The sequence below is a fragment of the Nestor notabilis genome, unplaced genomic scaffold, assembly GCF_000696875.1.
Source record: "Nestor notabilis isolate BGI_N333 unplaced genomic scaffold, ASM69687v1 scaffold29609, whole genome shotgun sequence".
In the NCBI taxonomy this organism is placed as follows: Eukaryota; Metazoa; Chordata; class Aves; order Psittaciformes; family Psittacidae; genus Nestor; species Nestor notabilis.
This window is the reverse complement of record NW_009944597.1, coordinates 35,999-58,605: the sequence shown is the minus strand read 5'-3', so window position 1 is coordinate 58,605 and position 22,607 is coordinate 35,999. Positions and strand designations below refer to the sequence as shown.

General features: G+C 48.2%; 1 protein-coding gene across 1 annotated transcript in view; it reads right to left on the bottom strand.

The window, feature by feature from the left end:
- Positions 1-1,861: 1,861 nt before the first annotated feature.
- Positions 1,862-22,607, bottom strand: part of LOC104411935 (AT-rich interactive domain-containing protein 1A-like) — a 36,117-nt gene continuing 15,371 nt past the window's right edge. The window contains 17 exon segments of the mRNA XM_010022492.1: positions 1,862-4,853; positions 5,351-5,481; positions 5,771-6,644; positions 8,475-8,571; positions 8,682-8,813; positions 8,971-9,121; positions 9,292-9,464; positions 9,814-9,946; positions 13,280-13,487; positions 14,038-14,247; positions 16,283-16,392; positions 16,480-16,552; positions 16,554-16,635; positions 17,900-18,215; positions 18,815-18,982; positions 19,655-19,744; positions 20,112-20,352. Of these exon segments, the coding sequence (XP_010020794.1) occupies positions 3,129-4,853; positions 5,351-5,481; positions 5,771-6,644; positions 8,475-8,571; positions 8,682-8,813; positions 8,971-9,121; positions 9,292-9,464; positions 9,814-9,946; positions 13,280-13,487; positions 14,038-14,247; positions 16,283-16,392; positions 16,480-16,552; positions 16,554-16,635; positions 17,900-18,215; positions 18,815-18,982; positions 19,655-19,744; positions 20,112-20,352 (4,914 nt within the window). The 3' untranslated portion in view covers positions 1,862-3,128.

Here is a 22,607-nt window from a genome sequence, read left to right as displayed (position 1 = left end):
GCGGCTGCAGCTCGAGCCTCGTGCCAGAACGCATTAAGCAACACATCACGTAACAATAGGCTGGTAATAAGTGCATGTTATTATATTAATTACTTACTCTTCCACGAGGGTGGGTGGGCAGGTTTCCCTCAGGATCTGGTCCACGTGGTGATGGAGGCGGCAGATGTTCTCACCCCAAGCACATGGCGCTGTGCTGAGCCACGCTGCAGCAGCACACGGGAGGGCTCGCTCCCGTGCCGGGCAAAGAGCAGGAGGTCGTTGTGCTTAAAACACACCTTAGCATCAGCCTGGCCTACTGCAGGAACGAAAGAGGAATCGTTGAGTCTTTAAGGGAGACTCCCCGAGTGCTTTCAATCAGGGCCGTGGTTCAGGAAGAACTCAAGTTTTCCCCTTGGAAAAGGGGTCGGGGTCAAAGAGAGGCCTGTTGTTAAGGAATGCTTGCAGAAAGGGAAAACGTTGGGTACAAATGAGGTCAAAACATGAAGGATTCGCACGCGGGGCAGCCAAGTCGAGTCCGAGATCAGGTGTGGCTCAAAGTACTCCCCCGTCACAAAGAGCGAACCCAGCTCCTTCTCATTTTACTAACTCATCGGTGCTGCTTTTGTTTTAACCATTTGAGAAGCGAGAGAAGTCTACGTATGGTGCATGTGAGCACTGGGGGAGCGGAATTACTCCCCTTGGATCAACTGGTTGTGTTACCCACTGGTAAAGTGGGTAGTTGGCACCACGTGGGACTATTCCTTCCCTCCCCAGGGCAGCATTCACTCAGGCTTAAATTCACCGTAACACGAACACAGAAGCTGTGCAGAGGCTGCTCACGTCACCTTCTTCAACCTCGCTGCTGAGGTCCTTTCTGTTCAGGAAAAGAAGGGAAATTATGATGTTAATTCAGATGAAACAAAGCTCCTGGAATACAGAACTGACTCATCAGAGAAGTTGGGTTTAAATCAACAACATTGTCACAGAAAGGCAAAGTCCAGCAGAATTCTTATCTCACAACTTGGTTTCCATCCAGTACGTTTTAAAGCCAAGGAAGCACCAGCACTGTTTCTGCCTCTTAAGAAAAGCATTTTAAGGGCTCTCCCTCTGCCAGGCAAAGAGCTCCTGCAATTCCTGCAGATAAACAGACTTTACGGAAAAGACTCAGTCTGATTCTGGCACAGGAATACAGCTAAGGGAGGGCTCCAGGATCCGAGAGCTTCCTACGAATGCACTGTAGCAGGATAAACCAAGGAGATCTCCTGAACAAAAACCATCTTTGCCTTTAAAAAAGCTTCTCCTTTTCTTTCACTGGGTCTTTTGCTTATATGAGCTCGGTGCAGCTCGCGCCAGCCTGCTTCTAGGATCATCTGAGCATAAAGCTTCAGGCTAAATAAAATACCCATTAAGTAACCCCTGAGAAGGGGCAGATTTTCACATGAGGAGCCTGAACTTTGGCTGTTTGCTGAAGGGCAGCGAGCTCCGTCCGCTGGAAAACCCCGACTCTGCACCACGCTTCCAAGAAAATGTGAAAAATGTGCGGGAATGAGAGTTTTCCATCCTACAGAGCTGGACGTGAACCTCCCTTCCGAGCAGCAGCCTTTCCGCCCTGTGAACAAGAGCCTCCCTGCCACAGCCTCACCTCACGCTGCAAAGCCTGAGCCTAAAAGCAGCACTAAGCAAAACCTCACCACTGAAACAAGCCGAAGAAACCAGAGCACGTGGCATCAGGGTCTCCAGACACCACCACTGTCCCACGCTGGACCTTTGAGGTCTCTGTGCTGCGTGGTAAGGAGCTGACCTACAACATCACCTCTAGCAGACCTGACAGCACTGAAGTTACCTCCTCGTTCTGCTAATAAAGAAAACCCTTACAAACATCTTACCAAGATTTAATGTACATTTATTCTTAACACGTGGAACATATAGTATAAAGATTTCATACTGAATAAATGATATTCATTAAGCCAAAAAAGGAAAAAAGGGAGGAATTTACATCAAGTTTTTAGCTACATCGTCTGAAATACAAATATGCAGAATTCATCACTGAAAAATCTCAATTGTGTTTCTTCATCAGGAACTTCAACTGAACCTAGAACTTTTTCACACCTCGATTAGAAAGAAAACAAAAACAGGAAAAAATAAACTATAAGTTGATTGGCTGCTGAGACAGCAATGACTTTATACACAGAGACCTGTACAGCATCCTCCAGGGAGGGATGTCTGGCAAGAGATTAAATAATTGTGTCTCGCTTTTGCAGGTCATCAACTCGTTTAACTCGTCATACTATAAAGGGGAAGGGAGAGGGGGACAAAACTGCGAGGGATCTTAGGGTATGTGCAATGTACAACGTCATATATATATACACACGTGGCAGCGTTTGGGCTGCAGCTAAAGGTTAAAACCAGTTCTAAGAGGTGATCTCAGGGTTATTCATACAATCAAGGAGGAAGAGAGAAAGAGGTCAGGGTGTTGTAGGTTCACACATGATACTTTGGGGGAAAAGCCTTTTTTTTTTTTCTCCTCAACATTAACTAAAAACATTTTTAAAAACTACAGCTTGCTGCTGAGCCAGCTTTTTTTTTTTCTCTTTTTTTTTGTTTTTTCCATGTGAGACATTATTACAGTATGTTTTACAGTTTAAGGTGTACAGTACATGAAGTTCTACACGCTACTGCACAGGCCTCCCTTGGACAAGGTCTGTTCACAACTGGTAACTTCTTGGTTCCTGCAAGATTGTGAATGTACAACGATAAAACCACACAGAGTTCAGCAGTCACTTGGGGTTTTTTTTTTGTCCTTCAAGAGTTTTACCATTAAAAACAGTTATGAAAGTGGTGCCTGTCAATGTGATAACGCGGCAAAGTCGTTTCCCCAAACTCACTGTAAACGACAGTAACTTTGGTTAAAATAAAAAAAAAGTCTTCTATGTAGACAGAACTTTGTCTCCTTTAATAAGGGATTCAGGACAAATTTGAAGGGCAGGGGAAAGGGAGAGGGAACGGGGACATCATTCCCCAAGGGAGAAGCAGGACAGCGCAGGGTAGACAGTGGATTCTGAGGTGGTTTTGCATAAATAAAGGGCAACAGTCAGTTTCTAAGTTCTCCACTCACGCACACGCACACAGGGGCTCGGATCCCACAGCTGTCATGACTGGCCAATTAAAAACAGTACATCACAAATAACTTGTGAAACCAAAGAGTTCATCAAAGGCGACACGGAGATGTCCAACAGCCGCGACTCGTATAACGTGAACTCCGAGTGGTTCTCGTCCACCTTGGCCAGGGCGAGCAGCGCCCGAGCAGCCCGGCGCATCATGTCCACGCTCGTCGACTCAAAGGGTGGGTTCTGCATGTGCATCAAGCTGGCCTGGCTCTGCTGGAACTGCGTGGCGGCCAGGCTGTCCTCCAAAAAGCCCAGCAAGTTGCCAATGCTGCCCTTCTGCACAGCAATGGCTCTTGCTGCCAGGCTGTCCCCCTGTGCCAAGTTGGCCAGTAGTACCACAGCCATCTCTCGACACACCGGGTTCTTTCTGTCACTAAGGAACCGCACCATGGTGCTGTACAGCTTCTCCAAGCGACTGAAGGGGGGAGTTGCAAGAATCAAATCCACATTGTTGTCCTGGATGCTGAGTTTGCTGAGTGTTTCCAAAACCAGTCTCTGAGGGGAGAGGACCGCATTGGGCCCCAGTGTTGGGAAGGGATCCTGGGCCTCTGCTGATGGACATACTGCCCAGTGGAGGAGTCCATCCAGGATAGGCAAACAGATGCTTTCCGGGTAAGGGGAGAGGTCCAGCTGGCCAGAAATGTTGGCCAACGTGACCAGTGTATTTTCACGCAGCATCTCCAAGCAGTCCCACCACCACTCCACCTTGTTGCAGCTCACCCCTTGGTCCTGCTCCTCCTCTTTCTCGTAGGTCAGGGGTGCCTGTTTGCGTTCTGGATGCTTGTGGTGTAAGAGAATCAATTTCCCTAGAATCAGCAGCAGCCCGGGATGTTTCGACATTTCAAAGTCATTGCCCGGCACGAACGATAAACTCCTGATGATGTTGGAGACACAGATGCAGCGCTTCGCCAGAGAGTCCTGCCAGTCCAGGAGGGTGCACAGGGGTGTCTCGTCTTTACTGTGAGGTTCATCCTCCAGGATTTTGATGTTTCTGTGGCTCTGAGCTGGACTAATGCCAAAGGGAAACTTGCTGCTTTCCTTCGCCGTTTCCAGAGCTTTAACCTCTTCCTCCTCCCCTGCCAGGGCACCCGGACGTGCCGACAGCATGTCATCCATGGTGGCGGTTATCCTCTTCTCCGAGGAGCTGTCGGATGGAGGAGTCTCTCCTTCCCTAGTGCTCGGATTGCTCTCAGCTGCTGAACGTTTCCTCAAGACAGAGGTGCAGGAAGCTCGTCTGTGAGTCAAAGGTAGCTCCGTCTTGCTCTCAAAGTGGGTCTGGATGTGCTCGGTGGTGTCGCCGCCGCCGATCCGCCAGTGCAGCAGCCCGCTCTCGAACTCCTGCACCCGCCCCAACTTGTCTGAATAATCTACCACAAACGGGTCGTTTTTCTGCACCACCTTGACTGGAAGCTTGTCAAATTTACTAACTAGTTTTTCCTCGCTGCTCTCTAGAGGTACTTTGTCCTTGCTCGAAAACGCAGCCTCCTCCTCTTCCTCGTCCTCGTCGTCCTCCTCACAGTTCAGGCTCCGTGGTTCATCATCCTCCTCCCCTTCTTCAGGAGAGGAAGCTGAAGATTTGCAGAACCTTTCGGGATCTAATAGTGTTCTTTGCCCTGGGTCTCCCACCTCATATTCCTTCAGGATTCCAAAGATCTCGATCAGGCAGCGCCGGAAATACTCCACCAAGAGTTCCAGCAAGCCTGGCAGCTACGAGGGAGAGGGAAAACAGGAGGGGAAGGAAGGAAGAGAACAGTGATGAGAAAACAACTTAGGCCAACGCGAGTAACTGGGGAAGCGGGGCATTAAGGGCTCAGAATTTAAGCAGTGCTCTTAATTCTTGGGTTCTTTTCATGCTGGCAATAAACTGTTTGCAAAGGAGAGTTTTCTGTCCTCTGAGAATGGAACAAAGACAAAAATGAGGTACTGACTGTCAGTATGCAAGCCACCCCCCAAACACATACATATACTTGTGCGAACACAAGTGCCCTTGCTTGTATATCCACCAGAGGTATAAATGACAAATGACATGGGCCAGTGAGTAACCGGACCTCATACTTTCTTCCAGCCTGGCACAGTCCACGGGTCCAGGGACATCCTTGGGTCTGGCCCTACAAGGGCACGAGCCCCTTGTTGCTATCTCACTGACAGAAAACCCTACACAATTAGCACTTCAAAGACCTGCATGAGAGAGCATCTGCACGCACCTGGCTGAGGTTGAAGGTCATTATGCTGTTGTCATCATAGAGCAGGATGTTTATAGTATCTAAGGCCCACGTACTTTCAGCTAGCAGCCCAGACTTCAGAGACATCATCACTCTCCAGGCTTCAGGAGTTCCTGTAACATAAACACATGATACTTCCAGCTCCTGGAGTTTAAAAACAAAAAAGGAGATACTTGACACTGCCTTCTGGACCCATGAAGAGCAAAGCCTGTTTAAGATGATGTACAGATTATGTGTACCAGAAGTCTCTACACGGACAATGCCAAAATGATGTCTGAAAACCCAACCAGACCTCTTTCAAAGCCAGCAGAGCCCTTCCAGTTGGCAGTACTGTACCAGCGGGTAACAGCAGCACCCATCCCCTGGGCAGACACAAGCAGAAAAGCAAGAGCTTCCCCTTACCGATATCTTTTGCTGTCAGCCGTCTCCTCTGCTTCAACACAGGCTGCGTCGCTTCTACTGATCCCGGAGGGAAGGTGATGTCCCGTCGGATCATGGGAGGCTGTACAGCTGCTGGTGTTATGTGCGAGGCAGGGACTGGCGGTCCTGCCTTCTGCATTTTCATCCCCGAGTGCAGGAATGGAGATTTACTGGGAGAAGTGCGATTCTCCAGAGGTCTGGGCAGAGGTGCTGGGCTGGATACCTGAGGAATGTGATTCTGCATGCTAGGGGCGGTCTGGTAGTTAGACTGGGGGGGCCTGGTCATTGGGGGCACGGGGGCAGAGGGACCATAAGGAGGTTGCCGGTTCCCGTGAGAAGGCCATGGCCCCTCATGGTTGACCCTCTGGTCTGAATGCAGGATGTCATCTGTTCGAGTCACTCCGTGGTAAGCAGGCCCCTGGGGCGCAGAGCCCGTGCTCTGCCGGTTCGGATAGCTGTACCCTATTTCGTTGCGCCCCTGCCACATGGCACCTTGCTGCGGGCCCTCTGGAGTAGACTGTATGGGACCACCCATCATCTGAGGAGGCATGTTTTGCTGAGCAGTGGAGCCTGGGGGAGCTGAGACCCTGTCTCTGCCAAATTGGAATGGGAACTGGTTCTGTGGCCCTCCGGCAGCGCGGCGGTCAGCAGCAGGGTATGTACTCCCATACTGGTTATACAGGTCCTGCTGTGGAGACGGCTGTGCAGTCGGCTGCTGGCTGGGTTGCTGGCTCTGTGCTGGAGGCAGCTGCTGCTGTGTCTGCCCCTGCCCGGCGCTGTAGGGTACGTTGTACATCTCCCCTTCGTGTCGCTTCGCCGGGGGACCGTAGCTGCCGTCCATCGGCCGCTTGTAATTCTACAGGGAAAAGAAAGGCATCGACATGAGATTACTTAGAATCATGGAATGGTTTGGGTTGGAAAGGACCTTAAGATCATCCAGTTCCAAGCCCCCTGCCACAAGCAGGGATGCCTCACACTAGAACATGTTACCCAAGGCTCTGTCCAGCCTGGCTTTGAGCACTGCCAGGGATGGAGCATTTACCACTTCGTTGGGCTCCCTGTGCCAGTGCCTCACCACCCTCACAGGGAAGAGCTTCTTCCTTATATCTAACCTGAACTCATCCTGTTTCAGTTTGAACCCATCACCCCTTGTCCTATCACTCCAGTCCCTGATGAAGAGTCCCTCTCCAGCATCCTTGTAGCCCTCTTCAGACACTAGAAGCTGCTCTGAGGTCTCCAGCAGCTTCTCTTCTCCAGGCTGAACAGCCCCAACCTTCTCAGCCTGTTTTCATATAGGAGGTGCTTAGAAACAAGCAACCCAACCCTCAGCGGGTATTGTTACTCAGAGGATATGCCCCATGGCGTGGCCTGTAAGAAGGCAAGAGTTGTCTTGTTGTTGCCATATCCAGCATGAAGCTGGATCGGTCTTTCAATTCCACAAGCCAGGACCAACTCTTTGTGGCTGGCTGGGTACTTTCCTTGTGGATTCCACAAGGATGCCTTGGGGGCAAAGTCTGCCCACAGGAAGGACTTTCCTGTAGAAAAGACTCAGGTCTGCTATTCACCACAAACCAAACTGTGCTCCCGTACTTGTTTCCTCTCACATCCAGGAATTTTATCAGGCCCTATTTCTCTTCTATTTCCCACAAAACAGGTTTCTGCTGAAGGAAACAAGATGCATTAAAAACTGTTGTACTTCCTGCTTCTTCCCTTCCTGCAGATTTCGGAACACATCACTGAAAGGAGCGAGAACTGTTCTCCCCCCTACTTCTTGTAAGTGCAAATGGAGAAAAGAGTCAATTGCTGAGACAAAACTGAACTCCAAGACCTCTCTTGCCTCCAAGTGTCTATGCTCTAGCTGCTCTACAGCCTGTTCAGAAGCTCCACAGTCATGACTGGCATCAGACGGAGCTCTAAGGCTTCAAAGATGAGAAGTACCAGAGTAAGTTAAACTCTTGGCTCCGAGCCCCATGGCTCTGGTTGCAGAGCCAAACTGCAGAGCAGTTGGAATTATTCTTAGCACAGCTCAGCGAGTGCCCTCTCTATACTCTCCTAAACCAGAGGGCTTGGAATTATCAGGGTCCTGGCACTGATAGAAAGAGCAAGTCATATATAAGGATTATGGTAAGAGAAACATGTTCATTCAGACTCTGTCCTGAAACAAACCTGGTGTTTTTGTGAATAGTGAGTAGGAGGCAGTGGGGCAGCGGAGTGGAGGCAGGTCTGAAGCCTTTGCCTGCAGGCTCAGTAAGGCAAAGACAACAAAAAAAGCCCTGGGTTGTGCAGAATGATCCACCTGGAACAGCTCCCCAGAAGATCAAAGACTTAACACCAAACTCATCAGATCACTTGGACCACAAGTGTTACAGGAACATGATGGGACTCAGGAAGTTCCAGAGGGGCAGAGAAGCCCAGTGAAGTTTCCTGACCTCACACATCTGCAAACTACACAACCTCTCTTCTCCAAACGTAGTTTTGCTGACACAACACTGGAAACACTAATGAAAACCTCAACTATTTGGAAACTGGGAAAAAACCCCACCTCCCACTTAAGTTACTTAATTCTACACATTCAGTAGGGCAAACACGTAGCCCAAAGAGTTTTCATCCTCCCCTTTTCATAATTGCACAGATAAAACACTTCTGTGTCTCAGTCAAACAAATCAGAAGCTTTCTGATGATTTACCTGCTGTTGCTGTTGGTACATGGTAGTTTGCTGGCTAGGGAAGGGGCTGCCCGAGGATGTGCCTTGAGTGGAGAATTGATTGCCATAGGAATCATGTCTGGAGAAGAAACAGATGCATTACTTGTCTGATCAGATGCACGCTTCACTTTGAGAGTCTCAGAGCTCTCTAACTGGGAAGAGCTGTTTGTGGCAACACCCCACACAGACCTTTGCTGCTGCTGCTGCTGCTGTGGGTAGCGGCTGGGAGAGTACATCCCCGATTCCGGGGTGGAAGGCATGATGTTTGGCTGCGGAGTTCCCGTGGCTAAGTTGCCCTCAGGTCCCATGCCAGGCTCCGTCCTACATGGAAACAAAGGGAAACCCCCCCACATCCATTTAAATCCACCCTTGCTCCTCTAATGGAAGAGGATGAGCAGCAAAGTCACAGCAGTGAAAAGAAAGTCACCGTTTCATGTGAGTCAAGCAAAGCGGGATCTCACCAGGCTGAAGTACCCACCTCACCCTGTCGTAAGGACCTCCATAGGAATAGTGTTGCCGCTGTCCCATGGCCATGTTACCCATCCCTGGACCTGCAGCACGATTATAAGGGTCACCCATACCACTGTTGGGGCCCTGCCCTGAGGACATGAAGGGATCGCTTCCTGGAGCTGGAATATTGAAAGAAGGACCAATGAATGTGTTTGTTTCTGCTTTAGAAAGATACATCCCATCTTCTGGGGAAGAAGGGCAAGGAGAAGGTCTCCTACAGCACACTCCAGCATACAGCCAGATACAGGGATTAGTGCTTAAGGAGGGGAGCATGCAAGGACTTCCTCACCTTTCCTCATACTGCTGTAAGGATCTTTATTTGGCTCATAAGACATGCGACCCATCATGTCAGAGGTATTCATGCTGGGCTGGTACCCTGGATTTGGAGTCATGGAGTTCCGTTTCTGGAACGTAGGATCACTACCATCTGCAAAGGCATCCTGAAGGCCCACTGAGTTACTCCTGGTTCAAAAACAACCCACAAAAACAGGATTAGAGAGAACCATAATGCTCCTCAGGACACTTCTCCCCACATGTTCCCCCTCAGGTGTTGCTATCCCCTAGAAGGGCCAGTCATGTTCCTCCAGAGGCATGAAGAACACTGTCCTCAGACCCAAAATCATGATTTATTCACACACAAATGCAGAGTCAATAATGCTGCTGCTGTGAGCTGTTAACAAAGGAGCAAAGCCATGGAGCCCCACCAAAACAAGTCCTCAAGTCTCCAGCCCTCTTTAGGAATGACCCAGAAGCAACCTCACATTCACAGTTTGCATCCGGCCTAGTGGAAGAGGGTGCAATGGTTTCATACCTGATGCCTGGCAGAGGAGGCATCTGACTGTGTGGCGTAGATGCTGGAGTTGGTGGCTTCAAGTCTCCTCCCTCTGCCATGGAGCTGCTGGTGGACTGAGGTGTCTGAGGACCCTGCATTGAGCCTGAACCCGCTGCAAAAACAGAAACGTGGTGTGAGCATCTCTGCACCCTACAGATGCAACCCAGAACCTCCCAGTACATCAGCCTCAAGAACACAGAGCAGATTCCTTCAAGGGACAGATGAAATATGGCCAAAAAGAGTACAAGAAGCTCAACGTTTCAAAGACCAACTCGGCCTGACTTCCCAGAAGAACTACATCCAGTGATCTAGGGCCAAGAGGACACGTTCATTTTCATCATCTCTTCATTCTTAACCACATTCCATATGCACACCGTTGCCATCACTGTGGCACTATGTCATGGTGCCTAACCTATCTGGCTCCAAAGGTTAATGCTCTACAGTGCACCACGTGGCAGGGAATACAGTGCTTCTTGCCAAGTGACAACCACTGACCCATCACCTTCACACTCCTTCTATCCAGCAAGAAGGTGGGTTTCAGCTCTCTCATGAAACATCTCGCAATCTTTCTAGTGCTGGAAACTCCAGAACATCTGCTGAAGTCACCAAGTAATTCTGAACAAGGCTTCTCTGTCTGCTCTGCCCATCCAGAGCGGTTAATTCATGCAGGTTAATTCAAGCACCACTCCCAAGGATGCCTGGAACAGGGAATGCTAGAGATGCCGGATCTTTCAGCGAATGACAAAACCCGTCCAGCAAGTTCCCTGCCTCTGGAGGGGTTGCTTTACGCTGCAGGAGGCTTTCATCAGAACTCCCAGGCCATCCCGTGTAATCCAGCTGTGCTGGGAGCCCCAGGAGCTGCCCTGTGCCCCGGGATCGCTGTGACAGTGTCAGCTCAGGTTCATCTGCTCCTCGCAGCTGGCAAGAGCTGAACTCTTAATTAATGTTTCCATGAGTTACCATCCAGCACCCGATATCCTCAGCCCCAGCCCCGCTGGTTGATGAGTCATTTCAGCTATTCATTAAAACCCTCCGAGGTCACATCCAGGGCATGTTTGTTTACACCCCACCTTCCTGGCACCCTGTCCTCTTCCCTGCGACTCCCTCCCAGCCCGGGGAGGTCTCTGGAGGAGGAAGGGCAGAGCTGAGCTCAATGGGGAGCTTCATTCATGGGCGTTCTCCTTCCCTCCGCAGCTAGCTCCACGCGCTTCCCGCAGGAATTGGCCGCTCTCTGTGTGTGCAATGTTGGCACTGCCAGGAAGAGGCCTGGAGACATTCCCTGCGTCGCTGCCATTTGGTGTTTGTCCCCACCCCCCGTCGTCCCTCCCACTCACAAATTTACACACAGTTGGAGCCAGGCCAGTTCCATGCTCTGGGAATTAAAACCCAACGCAGACTGATTACACCTCCCCGGGGACACGCTGCAGTTTGTGAGCAGGAACCCAAGAAGTGTGTTTGGAACTTGTGCCGAGCACCCATGAGGCAATACCCAGCCCACTCCGGCCCTTCTGGAAACACTTTTGGGTTTTGGGGGTTATGAATGCATGGAAGCAGCTCCAGCACCAAGAGTTGAACCTAGCTGATTGTCCTGCGAGAGGGCCTTTAAATGCTCTGCTCTGGGTTGTGAGGGCAATTTGTGTTGTGCTACACCCTTGGTTCCTGCCCATCCAGAACAGCAAGAGAGAGGAAGAAAAGGAAAGTGAAAGAGAAGCATGAACATGCTGAGCGATACGGCTTAAAGGATCAGAGCAACCAACCATGCTTCAGTGCTGCCTCTGCATATTCCTAGTGGCAGGAATCTGGAGTAAGACAAGTGGAGAGAACAGTTTACACAGAAAATACCACAGAGCAGAGTCCTCATCGCAGGAATCAAACCTGGGGACTAAGCCAAGTAGGGACAGCAGCCCTGCAAATTCCTACTGCTGATGTGCTGAAGCAGATCACCTGCAGCACAGCCCTGAAGGCAGACTCACCACCTCCACATAGCTCCCTGTTAGCTAAAACAACATGAAAATTGATGCCCCATCAAAGCCATTCTGACAGGCACCAAGTGCCACAGGAGGGTATAAGTGGCTTCTGAAAAGTCTCAGCCCTCTCCAAATAAACTCCAAATGCTCTTAACATCTTTGGTCCACTGCCTAGTATCTGTGGGGGGCAAGAAAGTGGTTTTGGAAAGAAAGTGGGGATGGATTTGTGGTCTCGTTTAAGCGGAACTGAGACAACACTTTAGACAGAAGTTTAGTCTAATGACACAAAAGTTGCTTTGTTTTGCAGAATATACCAAGCTTGAAGCTACACTGGGACAGGTTTCCTGACTAGTGAAAAGACATGAATTAGTTCCTAAAGAAACCAGCACTCTGTAACAGAGAGGACAGACAAATGCAGCTGCCAACAGAGTATTTGGACAAGCACAGTGTCGATCGAGGGCTTAGCAGGGCTGAGACACAATTGCAATACAATCCAAAAAGGGTTCATTATTCCACTCCTCAGGAGCTTGACAAACACAATGCCAAGTTTCAGAACCAGAAAGGCATTTTTTGCAAACATTACAGGAACTTCAAAGCAGACAACGTTTTATTTCACCTACATGAACAGGCTCCTGACCAGAAAAACCATCTCAAGGTTTTACTTATAAAACAAACTGGAAAACTGAAGCTTGAAGCGCTGGCAAGTTCAGCAGCAACTCAGGCTCTGCTCTGCTCTGCCAGCCTGGACCTTTCCTCCTTTTTTTGTTGGATTTGGGGGGATTGGGGTTTTTTTTAACAAATCTGAATTGTTCTGCTTAAATATTCAGAAACTGGAGCACTCCATCGAATTTGAAACAACTGAAGTGCATTTTAAGGGACTTGATTTCTAGAGCACTCAGCCTGTAACAGGCTTACAATGCTGCCTGTGCACAGAGCCTCAGAAAGTCCTCACTGTCTCCTGCTGAAGATGGAAAGAAGTAATTGGTGAGGAAGATGAGTTCACACCCACATCAAGCATTTACTCCCAGAAGGTAACACTTGCATAATCAAAACAAGCACAGCTTTTCTAGCAAGTTCCCAAAGCTGAGCAGTAACAAGGGCTGCTGTTAGACTATGCAGAGATCAGCTTGTAGGGGTAACTCCAGACTTCCCTTTCCACCCAATTCCCAAAGGCACTGGTGTACTAGGAAGTGTAGAGGTGTGTGTATGTTGGTGTATATGGATTTTTAAATTGTCCTTTTCTTTAATCTTAATATAGAGGTGGGACACACAAAAACTGACCTATCCCAAGAAGCCTGACATTCCTGGTATCACTCACTCCCAGATTACAAAAGTATTTGATCTACACAACTAGAGACCATCTAATTAGAGACAGACACAGGGAATTTGTGGAAGTCTGGAACCAGCCTGACCCACAACATGGGAGATCTTCTGGTGCAAACAGTCATTTCACACCTCAAACCAGTGTCTACACTCACCTGGAGATGGAGGCTGTATCTTAGTCTGAGACTTCTTTGAATCGGCAGCTGCAAAGATATCTGGAGGGGGGTCTTCACCTCGCTCAATCTTGCACTCGAAGGCATAGAGACACTGGATGTACTGCTTCTTCAAAGAACTAGCTGCACTGCTGGATGTGCCCACGTTGAGATTTGTGGCTAACTCGCGCCATTTCTTGTTTTTGTTGACCTGCACAATCAAAGAAGAGGCTCTGAACTCAAAATCCAGCTCCTCCTCCAAGAGGTTTTCTGGGGAGAAACCAGCACTTCCCCGCTAACACAAAGGATGCAGTAAGTGCCAAGCAGAGCAGCTACAGTCGTGTTCAGAACCCCAAAACTAGTCAACTCTCTTCCTCATCTACAGAAAACTTTCCAAACAGGGACAGATTACAAATGAAATCAGCCAGGAGGTCATCCGGACAGTGAGATGCAACAACAGTGTCACCAATCTTTGCACTAGATAAACCAGGTGGAAAAAGCACTTGAACTGAATCTCACCACAGAGTGTTCCCAACCAGGGACTGGGAAAGCAGACATCTGGCTCACTTCAAGGATGCTGGGTTTATAGGTGTTACTTACAATAAGAAAAAGGAAATAACCACTGCTGAATGGGAAGTCAGGACTGCATTTAACTCCAAAGCTAACTTCAAACTCTGTTGCCCGTTAAGCCTGTGGCTGGCAGATGGTGGGCAGCTCTGAATACAAGCACCCAGTCACCACGCTGGCTGCTGGGCACTCACCTGAGTCAATCCTCCGATCTCCTTCACTGAGATGTAGAGCCGGTAAAGGTCCAAGGGTTTCCTGCCTACTGCCGGCAGGTTTGTCATGCCCATGGCCTTCTCCTCAGTAAAGGCCAGGTAACGATCCACCCAGATCTTCCTCTCGGGCTCACCACCCAGCTCATAGAGTTTGGTGATCTTCTCATTGGTTGTAGTAGAGGAACTGGACTTCTAGGAGAAGGAAAGAGATATCAGGACTGAGCAACACAAAAGCAGCTGGTTCACATCTGAGATGGTTTCAAAAAAGCAGTCAGGTAAGAGTTCAAAGTTCTGCTGTTACACTGAGAACAGCTTTAGAGCAGCCCTACACTTGTCTCAGATCAATGTCAGGCAAGTGTTACTCAACAAAGGTATCAGAAAACCAGCTGCTACTCAGGGAATTCACAGAATATGTGTTTCTAAAAAGCGAAAGGTTTCAGGAACGCTACAGAAACCAAACAAACCTCAAGGAGACTTTGCAGAGAGCTTGCTGAATCTATGAGAAAACAGCTAATTCAACTGCAAATTCCCCATGGCTAATGCACTCTGCCGGGGTGAACAGCCCTCTGGTTAGCCTCTTCTCTTGCCCAAGTGGTAGGTGCCAGGTTAAACTGAAACTAAACACCACAAAGGAGCCAAAATAAACATGCCTCAAAAGAAAAGTAAAGATGAGGTGCTTTGATGAGTGTGCGAGGGGTTCCCCACAGAGATCATCTCTCTTCCCTCGTCTGTTCACTGACACAAGTGCAGAAATCTCCTGCTACCCAGATATACAGATACAGCCAAGTGCAAAGACCTGCCCCTGGGTCGGGGCAATCCCAGGCACAGCTACAGGCTGGGCAGAGAAGAGATTCAGAGCAGCCTTGAGAAGGACTTGCAGGTGTTGGTTGATGAGAAACTGAACATGAGCCGCTTCAGTGTGTGCTTGAGCCCAGAAACCATCCAGGTCCTGGGCTGCATCAAAAGGAGCGTGAGCAGCAGGTCAGGGAGGGGATCCTGCCCCTCTGCTCTGCTCTCCTGAGACCCCACTTGCAGCACTGGGTACAGTCCTGGTGTCCTCAGCACAAGGACATGGAGCTGTTGAAGCAAGTCCAGAGGAGGCCACGAGGATGATCAGGGGCTGGAGCAGCTCGTGTATCGAGACAGGCTGAGAACATTGGGGCTGTTCAGCCTGGAGAAGAGAAGCTGCTGGAGACCTCAGAGCAGCTTCCAGTGTCTGAAGGGGGCTACAAGGATGCTGGAGAGGGACCTTCATCAAAGACGGCAGCAACAGGACAAGGGGGAATGGGTTTAAACTGAGAGAGACTATGGGCTCACAAACTGCCTTTTCAGTGGTTCTTTTGAAACTGGTAGCAGTAATGCAAAGACAAAAAACACTCCCTGAAGAACTTGTTTGCCTCCCTCTTCTGGCTTTAATACAGGATTAGTAAGAGGTTTGTTTGTGAAACAACTGTAACACTTCGGTGTACCACCTCCCAGCTGAGAGGTGATAACTGGCTAGCTCCAAGCCTACACCAGAAACAAACTCAGGTTTATTTACACTTCCTTTGGCAGTTTCACTATGGCAGGTGATAATTCCTAATACTAAATTGTTTTGCAAGTGAAATGGATTTCTCCCAAAGGACTGGGCAATGCTCCCCCTCAAGACTAGCTCACGACTGAAATAAGAACATATAAATAAGGTGTGCCAAGCATCTGTTAGAAATCCTACACAGAGGCTTGAAATTGTGAGTCAAACAAGGGGGGACATGTGAATTCTCATATAAGTCACTTTCCTGGCCTTACTGAGGGCTAGTGGGTCTCTAGGGGGGATGTCAAAGTTCAGGCTCCTCAAGGATACTGTTATTAACACACATATTTAGTGGTTTACTGCAAATACAGTCAGAGCCTACTCTAAAACATTCTAAAAGTCTACTCTAAAAACATGCTGAGACACTTTAATTATGCTTCAAAACTTAACACATTCCAAAAGAGGACATCCCGTGGACTAGCCACTCTCCTGAGTTAGAACCATGGTCACAAGTCAGATCACCCATGACAAGGACAACCATGCTAACAACAAGTCTGGTTCAGGGTAAAGAGGATGAATCAAATTAGGTTTCCCTCGGGAACACCACTCACTCCTAGACAGATGCACTGTTTGATCCAAGTTAACATGCAATGGTTTAATTTTCCTGGATGCTGAAGAGGATGGGAGTCATTAAAAACTAAACCCAAAACATTTTACCTTTGACTTGGATTCTGCTTTTGGTGTCCCATCTGCCTTATTGTTCATTTTAGTTGCAGGTGTTAATTTGACGTCCCCAAGACCCATCATTTCGGGGCTTGCTGCCATCCCTAGGGAGTTAAAAAAGGCTTTAACACTCATTTTCAATTCAGCACAATGAAATCCAGGAAGTGCCTTAATGGTCAGCACTGGCTTACCTGCAGAGTTGTTGGCCATGTTCCCCCCCATTGGATAGGGTGGGCCCTGGGGGTTTATCATGCCATAACCTCCCAGCCATACTGTTAATTCCCTGTCCATAAGGAGGTCCAGTGCCCATCATTCCCCCTTGATTCATGTTGGGATAACCAGGAGGCCTGGAAAAGGCAAGGAAGAAACGGATGCTTACTCCCAATACTAAACACTAAGATCTTGTCTTCTAAGGAAGCAGCTTTGCTAAAAGAAACCTATAAAGGAAGTGGAGAAGTGACTTTCTCCAGCTCACTCTTCCAGCAAAAGACCAAAGATCAGGTGCTCTTTTAGAGCTTAGCAACCCTAGAGTCTAAGTCTCATTCTCAAAAGAGGACGCAAACCATTCTGAAAGAGGCACTTCAGTTCTGACCATTCTCACCCTTACTCTTGCTCTATTCCATCCCCAAACTGAACTTCATTTCAGTTGTTAAGTTGCCTTTACAGGGGAGAACAGATCTGGAAATCCTGCAGCCCTGTGCGTTCAGCTGAGAACACATGATGTGTATAGATCAACAGTGCAGAGCTCCAGCCACATTTAATGATTTCTCCTTCTTTCCTTTGTGCCACCCATACAATCTACATCATTTTACATTTCTCAGAAAGCCTCATACACAACTGTCCCTCAAAGTCACTACTCAAAGGGACAGACTTTGATGCCTTTATTGGCATTTGGGAACTTGACCTCTTGGCAGTCATGGGTAACGTGAGACAGCAGATTGCAGAAGCAGCCCTTTAAGTCAGGATAAAGAGGACAATGCCCAGTCAGGTAACAAATATATTCAACAGCTTTACTGGGGGAACCCAGTTTGTAAGCAAGGTCATGGCTCTCATGGCATTCTGAGAAGCCACACACACCTACTCTGAAATGTGCAATTAAAACGTAACAAAACAAAACCACACAAAAATAGTTGCAAAGTTCAGTGCTGAATTCCAGCCCCCTTTCCCCCAGCTGCTCATCAAGCTCCTAAAAGGAAGGAGTTCATTACACTGGACAAGGAATGCCTTGGTTCAAATGCAGCTGCATGGCTGGCTGCTAGATTTATAGGCACTACCACACACGCAGTGTCTTTTAAGTCACTCATGTAACAACGGTGACCAGAAAGCAGAAACAACTGAAGGGATCTCTGAGTTAAACAGATTTCACCTATGAAGAGTGAAAATGCCCTGAAAATGTCATTTATGATGCACTCCAACACACTGCTTGTCCAAGCTCTTCCTTCTTTAGCACTGAACATCAATGAAGAAGTCTCCAAGAAGGGTGAACCTTTGAGGAAGTGTATGTTCAGCATTACCCCAAATTTGAGCTATTCCCTCCACAGCTTTGAAACCAAGATCTGACGTAGGGCAAGGGACTTTTCAGAGAGACCAGGGGGAAATGCCATTCCCTACCTGTTCTGGATGGAGTTGGCAGCAGCATGCATGGCGGCAGCAGCCGCTTCTTGTGCTTTGCGATTCATGCCTCCTGGTGGGGGGCACATCCCTGTCCCCACCTGAGGTGGCATATTGGCCATGTTGGGTCCATAAGGTCTGTTCCCCATGGTCGCATGGCTCATCCTCCCTGGAGGAAGCCCACTGTACGGTGGCACACCAGTCTGCCCATGCATCTGGCTCCCTGCTCCCATGGGGTTCATGCTTCCTCCCATTCCTGGACTGGGGTAGTTGGCATTGGACATAGCATTGTAGTTTGGCTGCCTGGGATAACCTCCTAAGGAGATAAAAAAAAAAGAGGGGAAGACAACATCATTCAACTAGTTAATGAATCACCATAAAAATCTTCTATCAGCAAATATTTAAAGATCACTAACAGAAATGAGGGGGAGTGTTAACACCTCAACAAAAAGTCAAAGTACTTGGATATAAGCCACATAAAATGTGTTTTGACATAGCCAAGTAACAACATCGATTCAAAAGCTGCCTGAAACTCTCCCAAACCTCAACCGAGCCGAGTGAGCCAAATGGTCCAGGGCAGGATGTAAAAAAACCTCACTTAACCCTTTCCAAAACATACAACACTCAATTTTCTTCCTCTCCAAAGAAAACTGGCCCTTTTCTGTTAAACTGGCTGCAGGGCCTACTGCTTCTTAAATGAGGAGGAAGGAGCCTCCATGTACAAGTACAACTAACAACACATTCCATCAATCTCAGTATGAACAAAGCACAGTTCCTTCCATTTCATAAGGAGCACACTGGTTTGTGTCACCCACACATCAAGAGGGGACAAATAAAAAGAGTTTCTCAAAGACAAGATGTTACAATGAGATTGCTGAGCTCAGTTCCCACCTTGAGGAGCTGACAGTGCCTCACCTTGAGGTCCGTACTGCCCACCCTGGGGTCCATAGCTTCCCATGGAGTTCTGCTGGTATGGCCCCATTCCAGCATGCATCTGTCCTCCAGAGGACTGACGGGGAGATAAGGCTGAGCCGGGCTGGGGTGAGCTGTACTGGGGCATCTGAGGGTTCCTCTGCATGTAACCTGGTCAGCAGCGAGCAGAGGAGACAATTATTAGTGTGAAGTATCCAGAGGTGCCACTGGACACAGATGTTCTGAGGTAACAGAGACCCACTAACAAAATCCTCTGAGCAACAGCCTGAACACATTTTACAGTGGTTGCTATTAGGGAGCCAGTGTTATCTGTGAAGATAACAGATCCAATTTCCTGGTTTAACCAGAAAACAAACCCCAGTGTCACAGGGGTAGACAGGACGACTGCAAATCCTAAGGGCTTGCTGTTGGTTTCTGTTTGCTTGTTTTCTCAGGGTGACAACTATATACCTTCAGCCAGGCAAGGTGAAATTTTACAGGCATTTCTCCCCATATTAACCGTGTTCTCTTAGAGCAAAAGGCACACAATGTTTTTGTGAGCACCCCTCATTTGGAAGCTTATGGTTATGGACATTGAAAAAGCAACATCCACAGAAAAGAGTGTAAAGAGCCAGAAGAAACATCTTACAAGCCAAAGAGTAAGCTTGGAGGGGACATGAAGAGGCCAAACAACCAGCAACAGCTGAATTTACAGCCAAAATGCCCAAACACTTGCATCTTTTAAATGCTGTCCCACCATCGAATCCATGCCATCAGGCCAGGTCATTTTTAGTTACACATCTAGCTTTATTACAATTAGATCTTTTAGCTGCTGTCACACACCTCGATCTTGCGCTATGCTTGACTGGTTCATGGAAGGATGCATGATACTGTCCGACTGGCCACTGGGCGGTCGGGGTGGCATCTGATTGCCTGCACCACAAAAGGGAGAGTGGTTAATCACAAACACTGCACACCACAAACCCAGGATGCAAGAGTAAACACCAGAACTACCAACAGCTTCAGGAGAAGGCTATGCTAGCCACAGTGAAGAAAAAGCAGAGCAAGATCAGGCACATTAACCCAGCAAAACAACACTGCTGGTTTACCAGCCATCCCACCCATCTTATTATAGCCTTTAAAAGTCACAGACATTTAAAGGAAACAAATGAGCTCACAGGACCTCAATAACCACACAGTACTGACAGTGGCCAATTCCTCCCCACTGACCACTCTAATCCACTCTCCAGCTGCACGAGGCAGCCCCATCAGAAGACCAACACGTGCCAAGCAGTGTTACCTGGTACTGCAGCAGGTGAAAGTGGACCAGAGCGGGACTGAGCAACACTAGCTGGAGAGCCAACTGGGGATGGGGAGGGTCCTCTGATGCCTGGCAGATGAGGAGAGGTATGTGGAGAGAAAGGAGACTGAGCTGGGTTACTCTGCTCTCCTTGACTGCTGGAAATCCCTGATGTGCTTACTCCAGGACTCAGGGCTCCTTCTGTACCCATGGGTAGATCATCTATTGAACCAGACAGGTCCTGCAATACACAGAGAAACACATCAGGCAAAAATAAAAAGACATGGGACTGTTCTCTCACCTACCACTAAGAAAGAGCGTATTTCTCCCTTAGGCATACTACAAATAGAAATCAATGAATTCTGTTTGTGTTATTGTCAGTAACGAAGGCTGCTGCAGACCGAGGTAACTGCCAAATGTGTCTTATCCTGCTGCCTATCTCTGAATCCAAGAGTTCCCTAGCTGATGTGCTGAGTGCTTGCTGATGGGCTAAATGACTTGCTAATTCTTCTTGCTTCTTTTAATTCAGTTTAGAGGCGAGAAATTAAAGAATGCATCAGCAATCCATGTAAAACTGCAAATAGAGGGAACAGTCCATGTGATCACGGCTTGGAAGAGAAACATGGCTCAGCCTCTGAAAGACAGAAAACTCCTGCCTTGCCATAATTAATTCATAAACCTCATATGAGCTGGGAAACTACTCACTGGAGATGGATAAAAACAAACTAAAGAGAGATTTAAAAGAAAACCATAGAATACTCTTCAGGGTTCCCACTTCCCTTTCTTCAGAGATAGCAGGAATTAGCAGTTATGATATCAGCCTGGGAAGTTCAGCTTTTCTTGAAGGCAAGGCTAGAAAACACCCTTCCTACTGCACGCATCCACCCTGGAGAAGAAAAGCACAAAAAGTCTAAGGAAGTTGAAACCTCCAGTTGCCACAGTAGCGACTGCAAAGCGACGGCACCGAAAGTCAGCTGGCTAGCCTGGAAAATGGGATACAGCCAAGAAGGTGATGTGCAGATCCAACACACACAGTTGTACAAGCTGTTTGATAATAAGGTGCATCAGCTATTCCAGCTTGGCCTGGAGTAAAGGAATAACAGTCCAAGACAGAGGAAGTGGTGGCGCATCTGAACAAAAAGCTGGGAATTACAACTACTCCCAGTGATTAGAGAAAATCCCTGCCAGGGATTCAAAGGATCACAGCAAGTGAAGTAGCAGCAGACCAAAGCTCACCAGGACTTCAGCTATCCTTTGTAAGTCTTTCAGAGCAATCAGCCCTGTATCAGAAGTGTTCAGGACTGAGCCCTCGAGGGCATTTCAGATCAACTCCCTCAGCACAGAGCTCAGCTGACCAGCCTGGACAGAGCCAGCCTCATGTAAAACACCACGTAGAAAGGCTGAGCCAACTGATAAATAACCTGGACACCCTGGTCTCATTTACACTGACTGGATGAGGTCTGGTTTAGCAGCAGTTTGGGTAACATGTTCCCAGCCCTGTGCAGTGTGGAAGGACCTCAGACACAAGATACTGCAAACTTATCAGCCTTGAGAAGCAAGAGGCCTATCGCTCCATGGCACTGGTCTGCCAGGTGAGGTGTGAAAAGGCTCTGACAGCACATCCCACCACCTAAGCTGGAGAGCAGCACAGTCACCACATCCTAGGAAGAGGAAAACCACCTGGGAGATACCCAACAACCTCATCACACTTGCTGGACAGACAGTGACATTCAGGACAAAGTGGAGAGCCGGGCATCAGCCGCACCGCATTCAGCTGCCTGCTGCATAGGGCAATCTTGTCTATTTTAAGAGTGGAATTTGATCAAAATGCTTCAAACAAATGCTGGCAAATGGTACATCTGAGCTGAAAACACCAGTCACTTGGTGGGATGACTTAGTGCATAGTATGTCCTTCCTCCCCTTCCATTACTGCTGTTTGAGAGATCATTTCCTGCACGAGTCTCAGAGGTCTATTTGCTTACTGCTGAAGTATTATCTTCCTGAGGAAAAAAAAAGAAGAGCTTTGTTTTATTTCCATTGAAAGCCAAAATACTGCAGAAAAAGCCTAAAAATAGTGGCAAAGATCTCTTGCAATTTTCACTGCCTTCCTATTGTAACTTCAAAAGCATTGCTCCTTCACGCAGCGACTTAGTTTTTTCCCATGAACAGCATTGATAAACCCCACATTCCAACTGCAGAAACCATCTGAAGTGGGAGTCAGAGGGACAGCATTGCCAACGTTTTCCATTAAAAAGCATCAACCAACACAGTCAAGAAAAAACCCACTCCTCTCCCTGAGACTCACTGCATCTAACTTCAGCCACTGGTGTGAGACACACATCTAGATCCCAATCTAAGTCAACAAAGGCACCAGAATGTCCAGAAGCCAACTGAGTCCAGAAGCCAAATCCATCCAACCTCAACTTGGATGGATTTCCCTTCAATAGTTACTGTGAAGAAAATTAACCCTATGCCAGGCCAAACTAGGACAATACA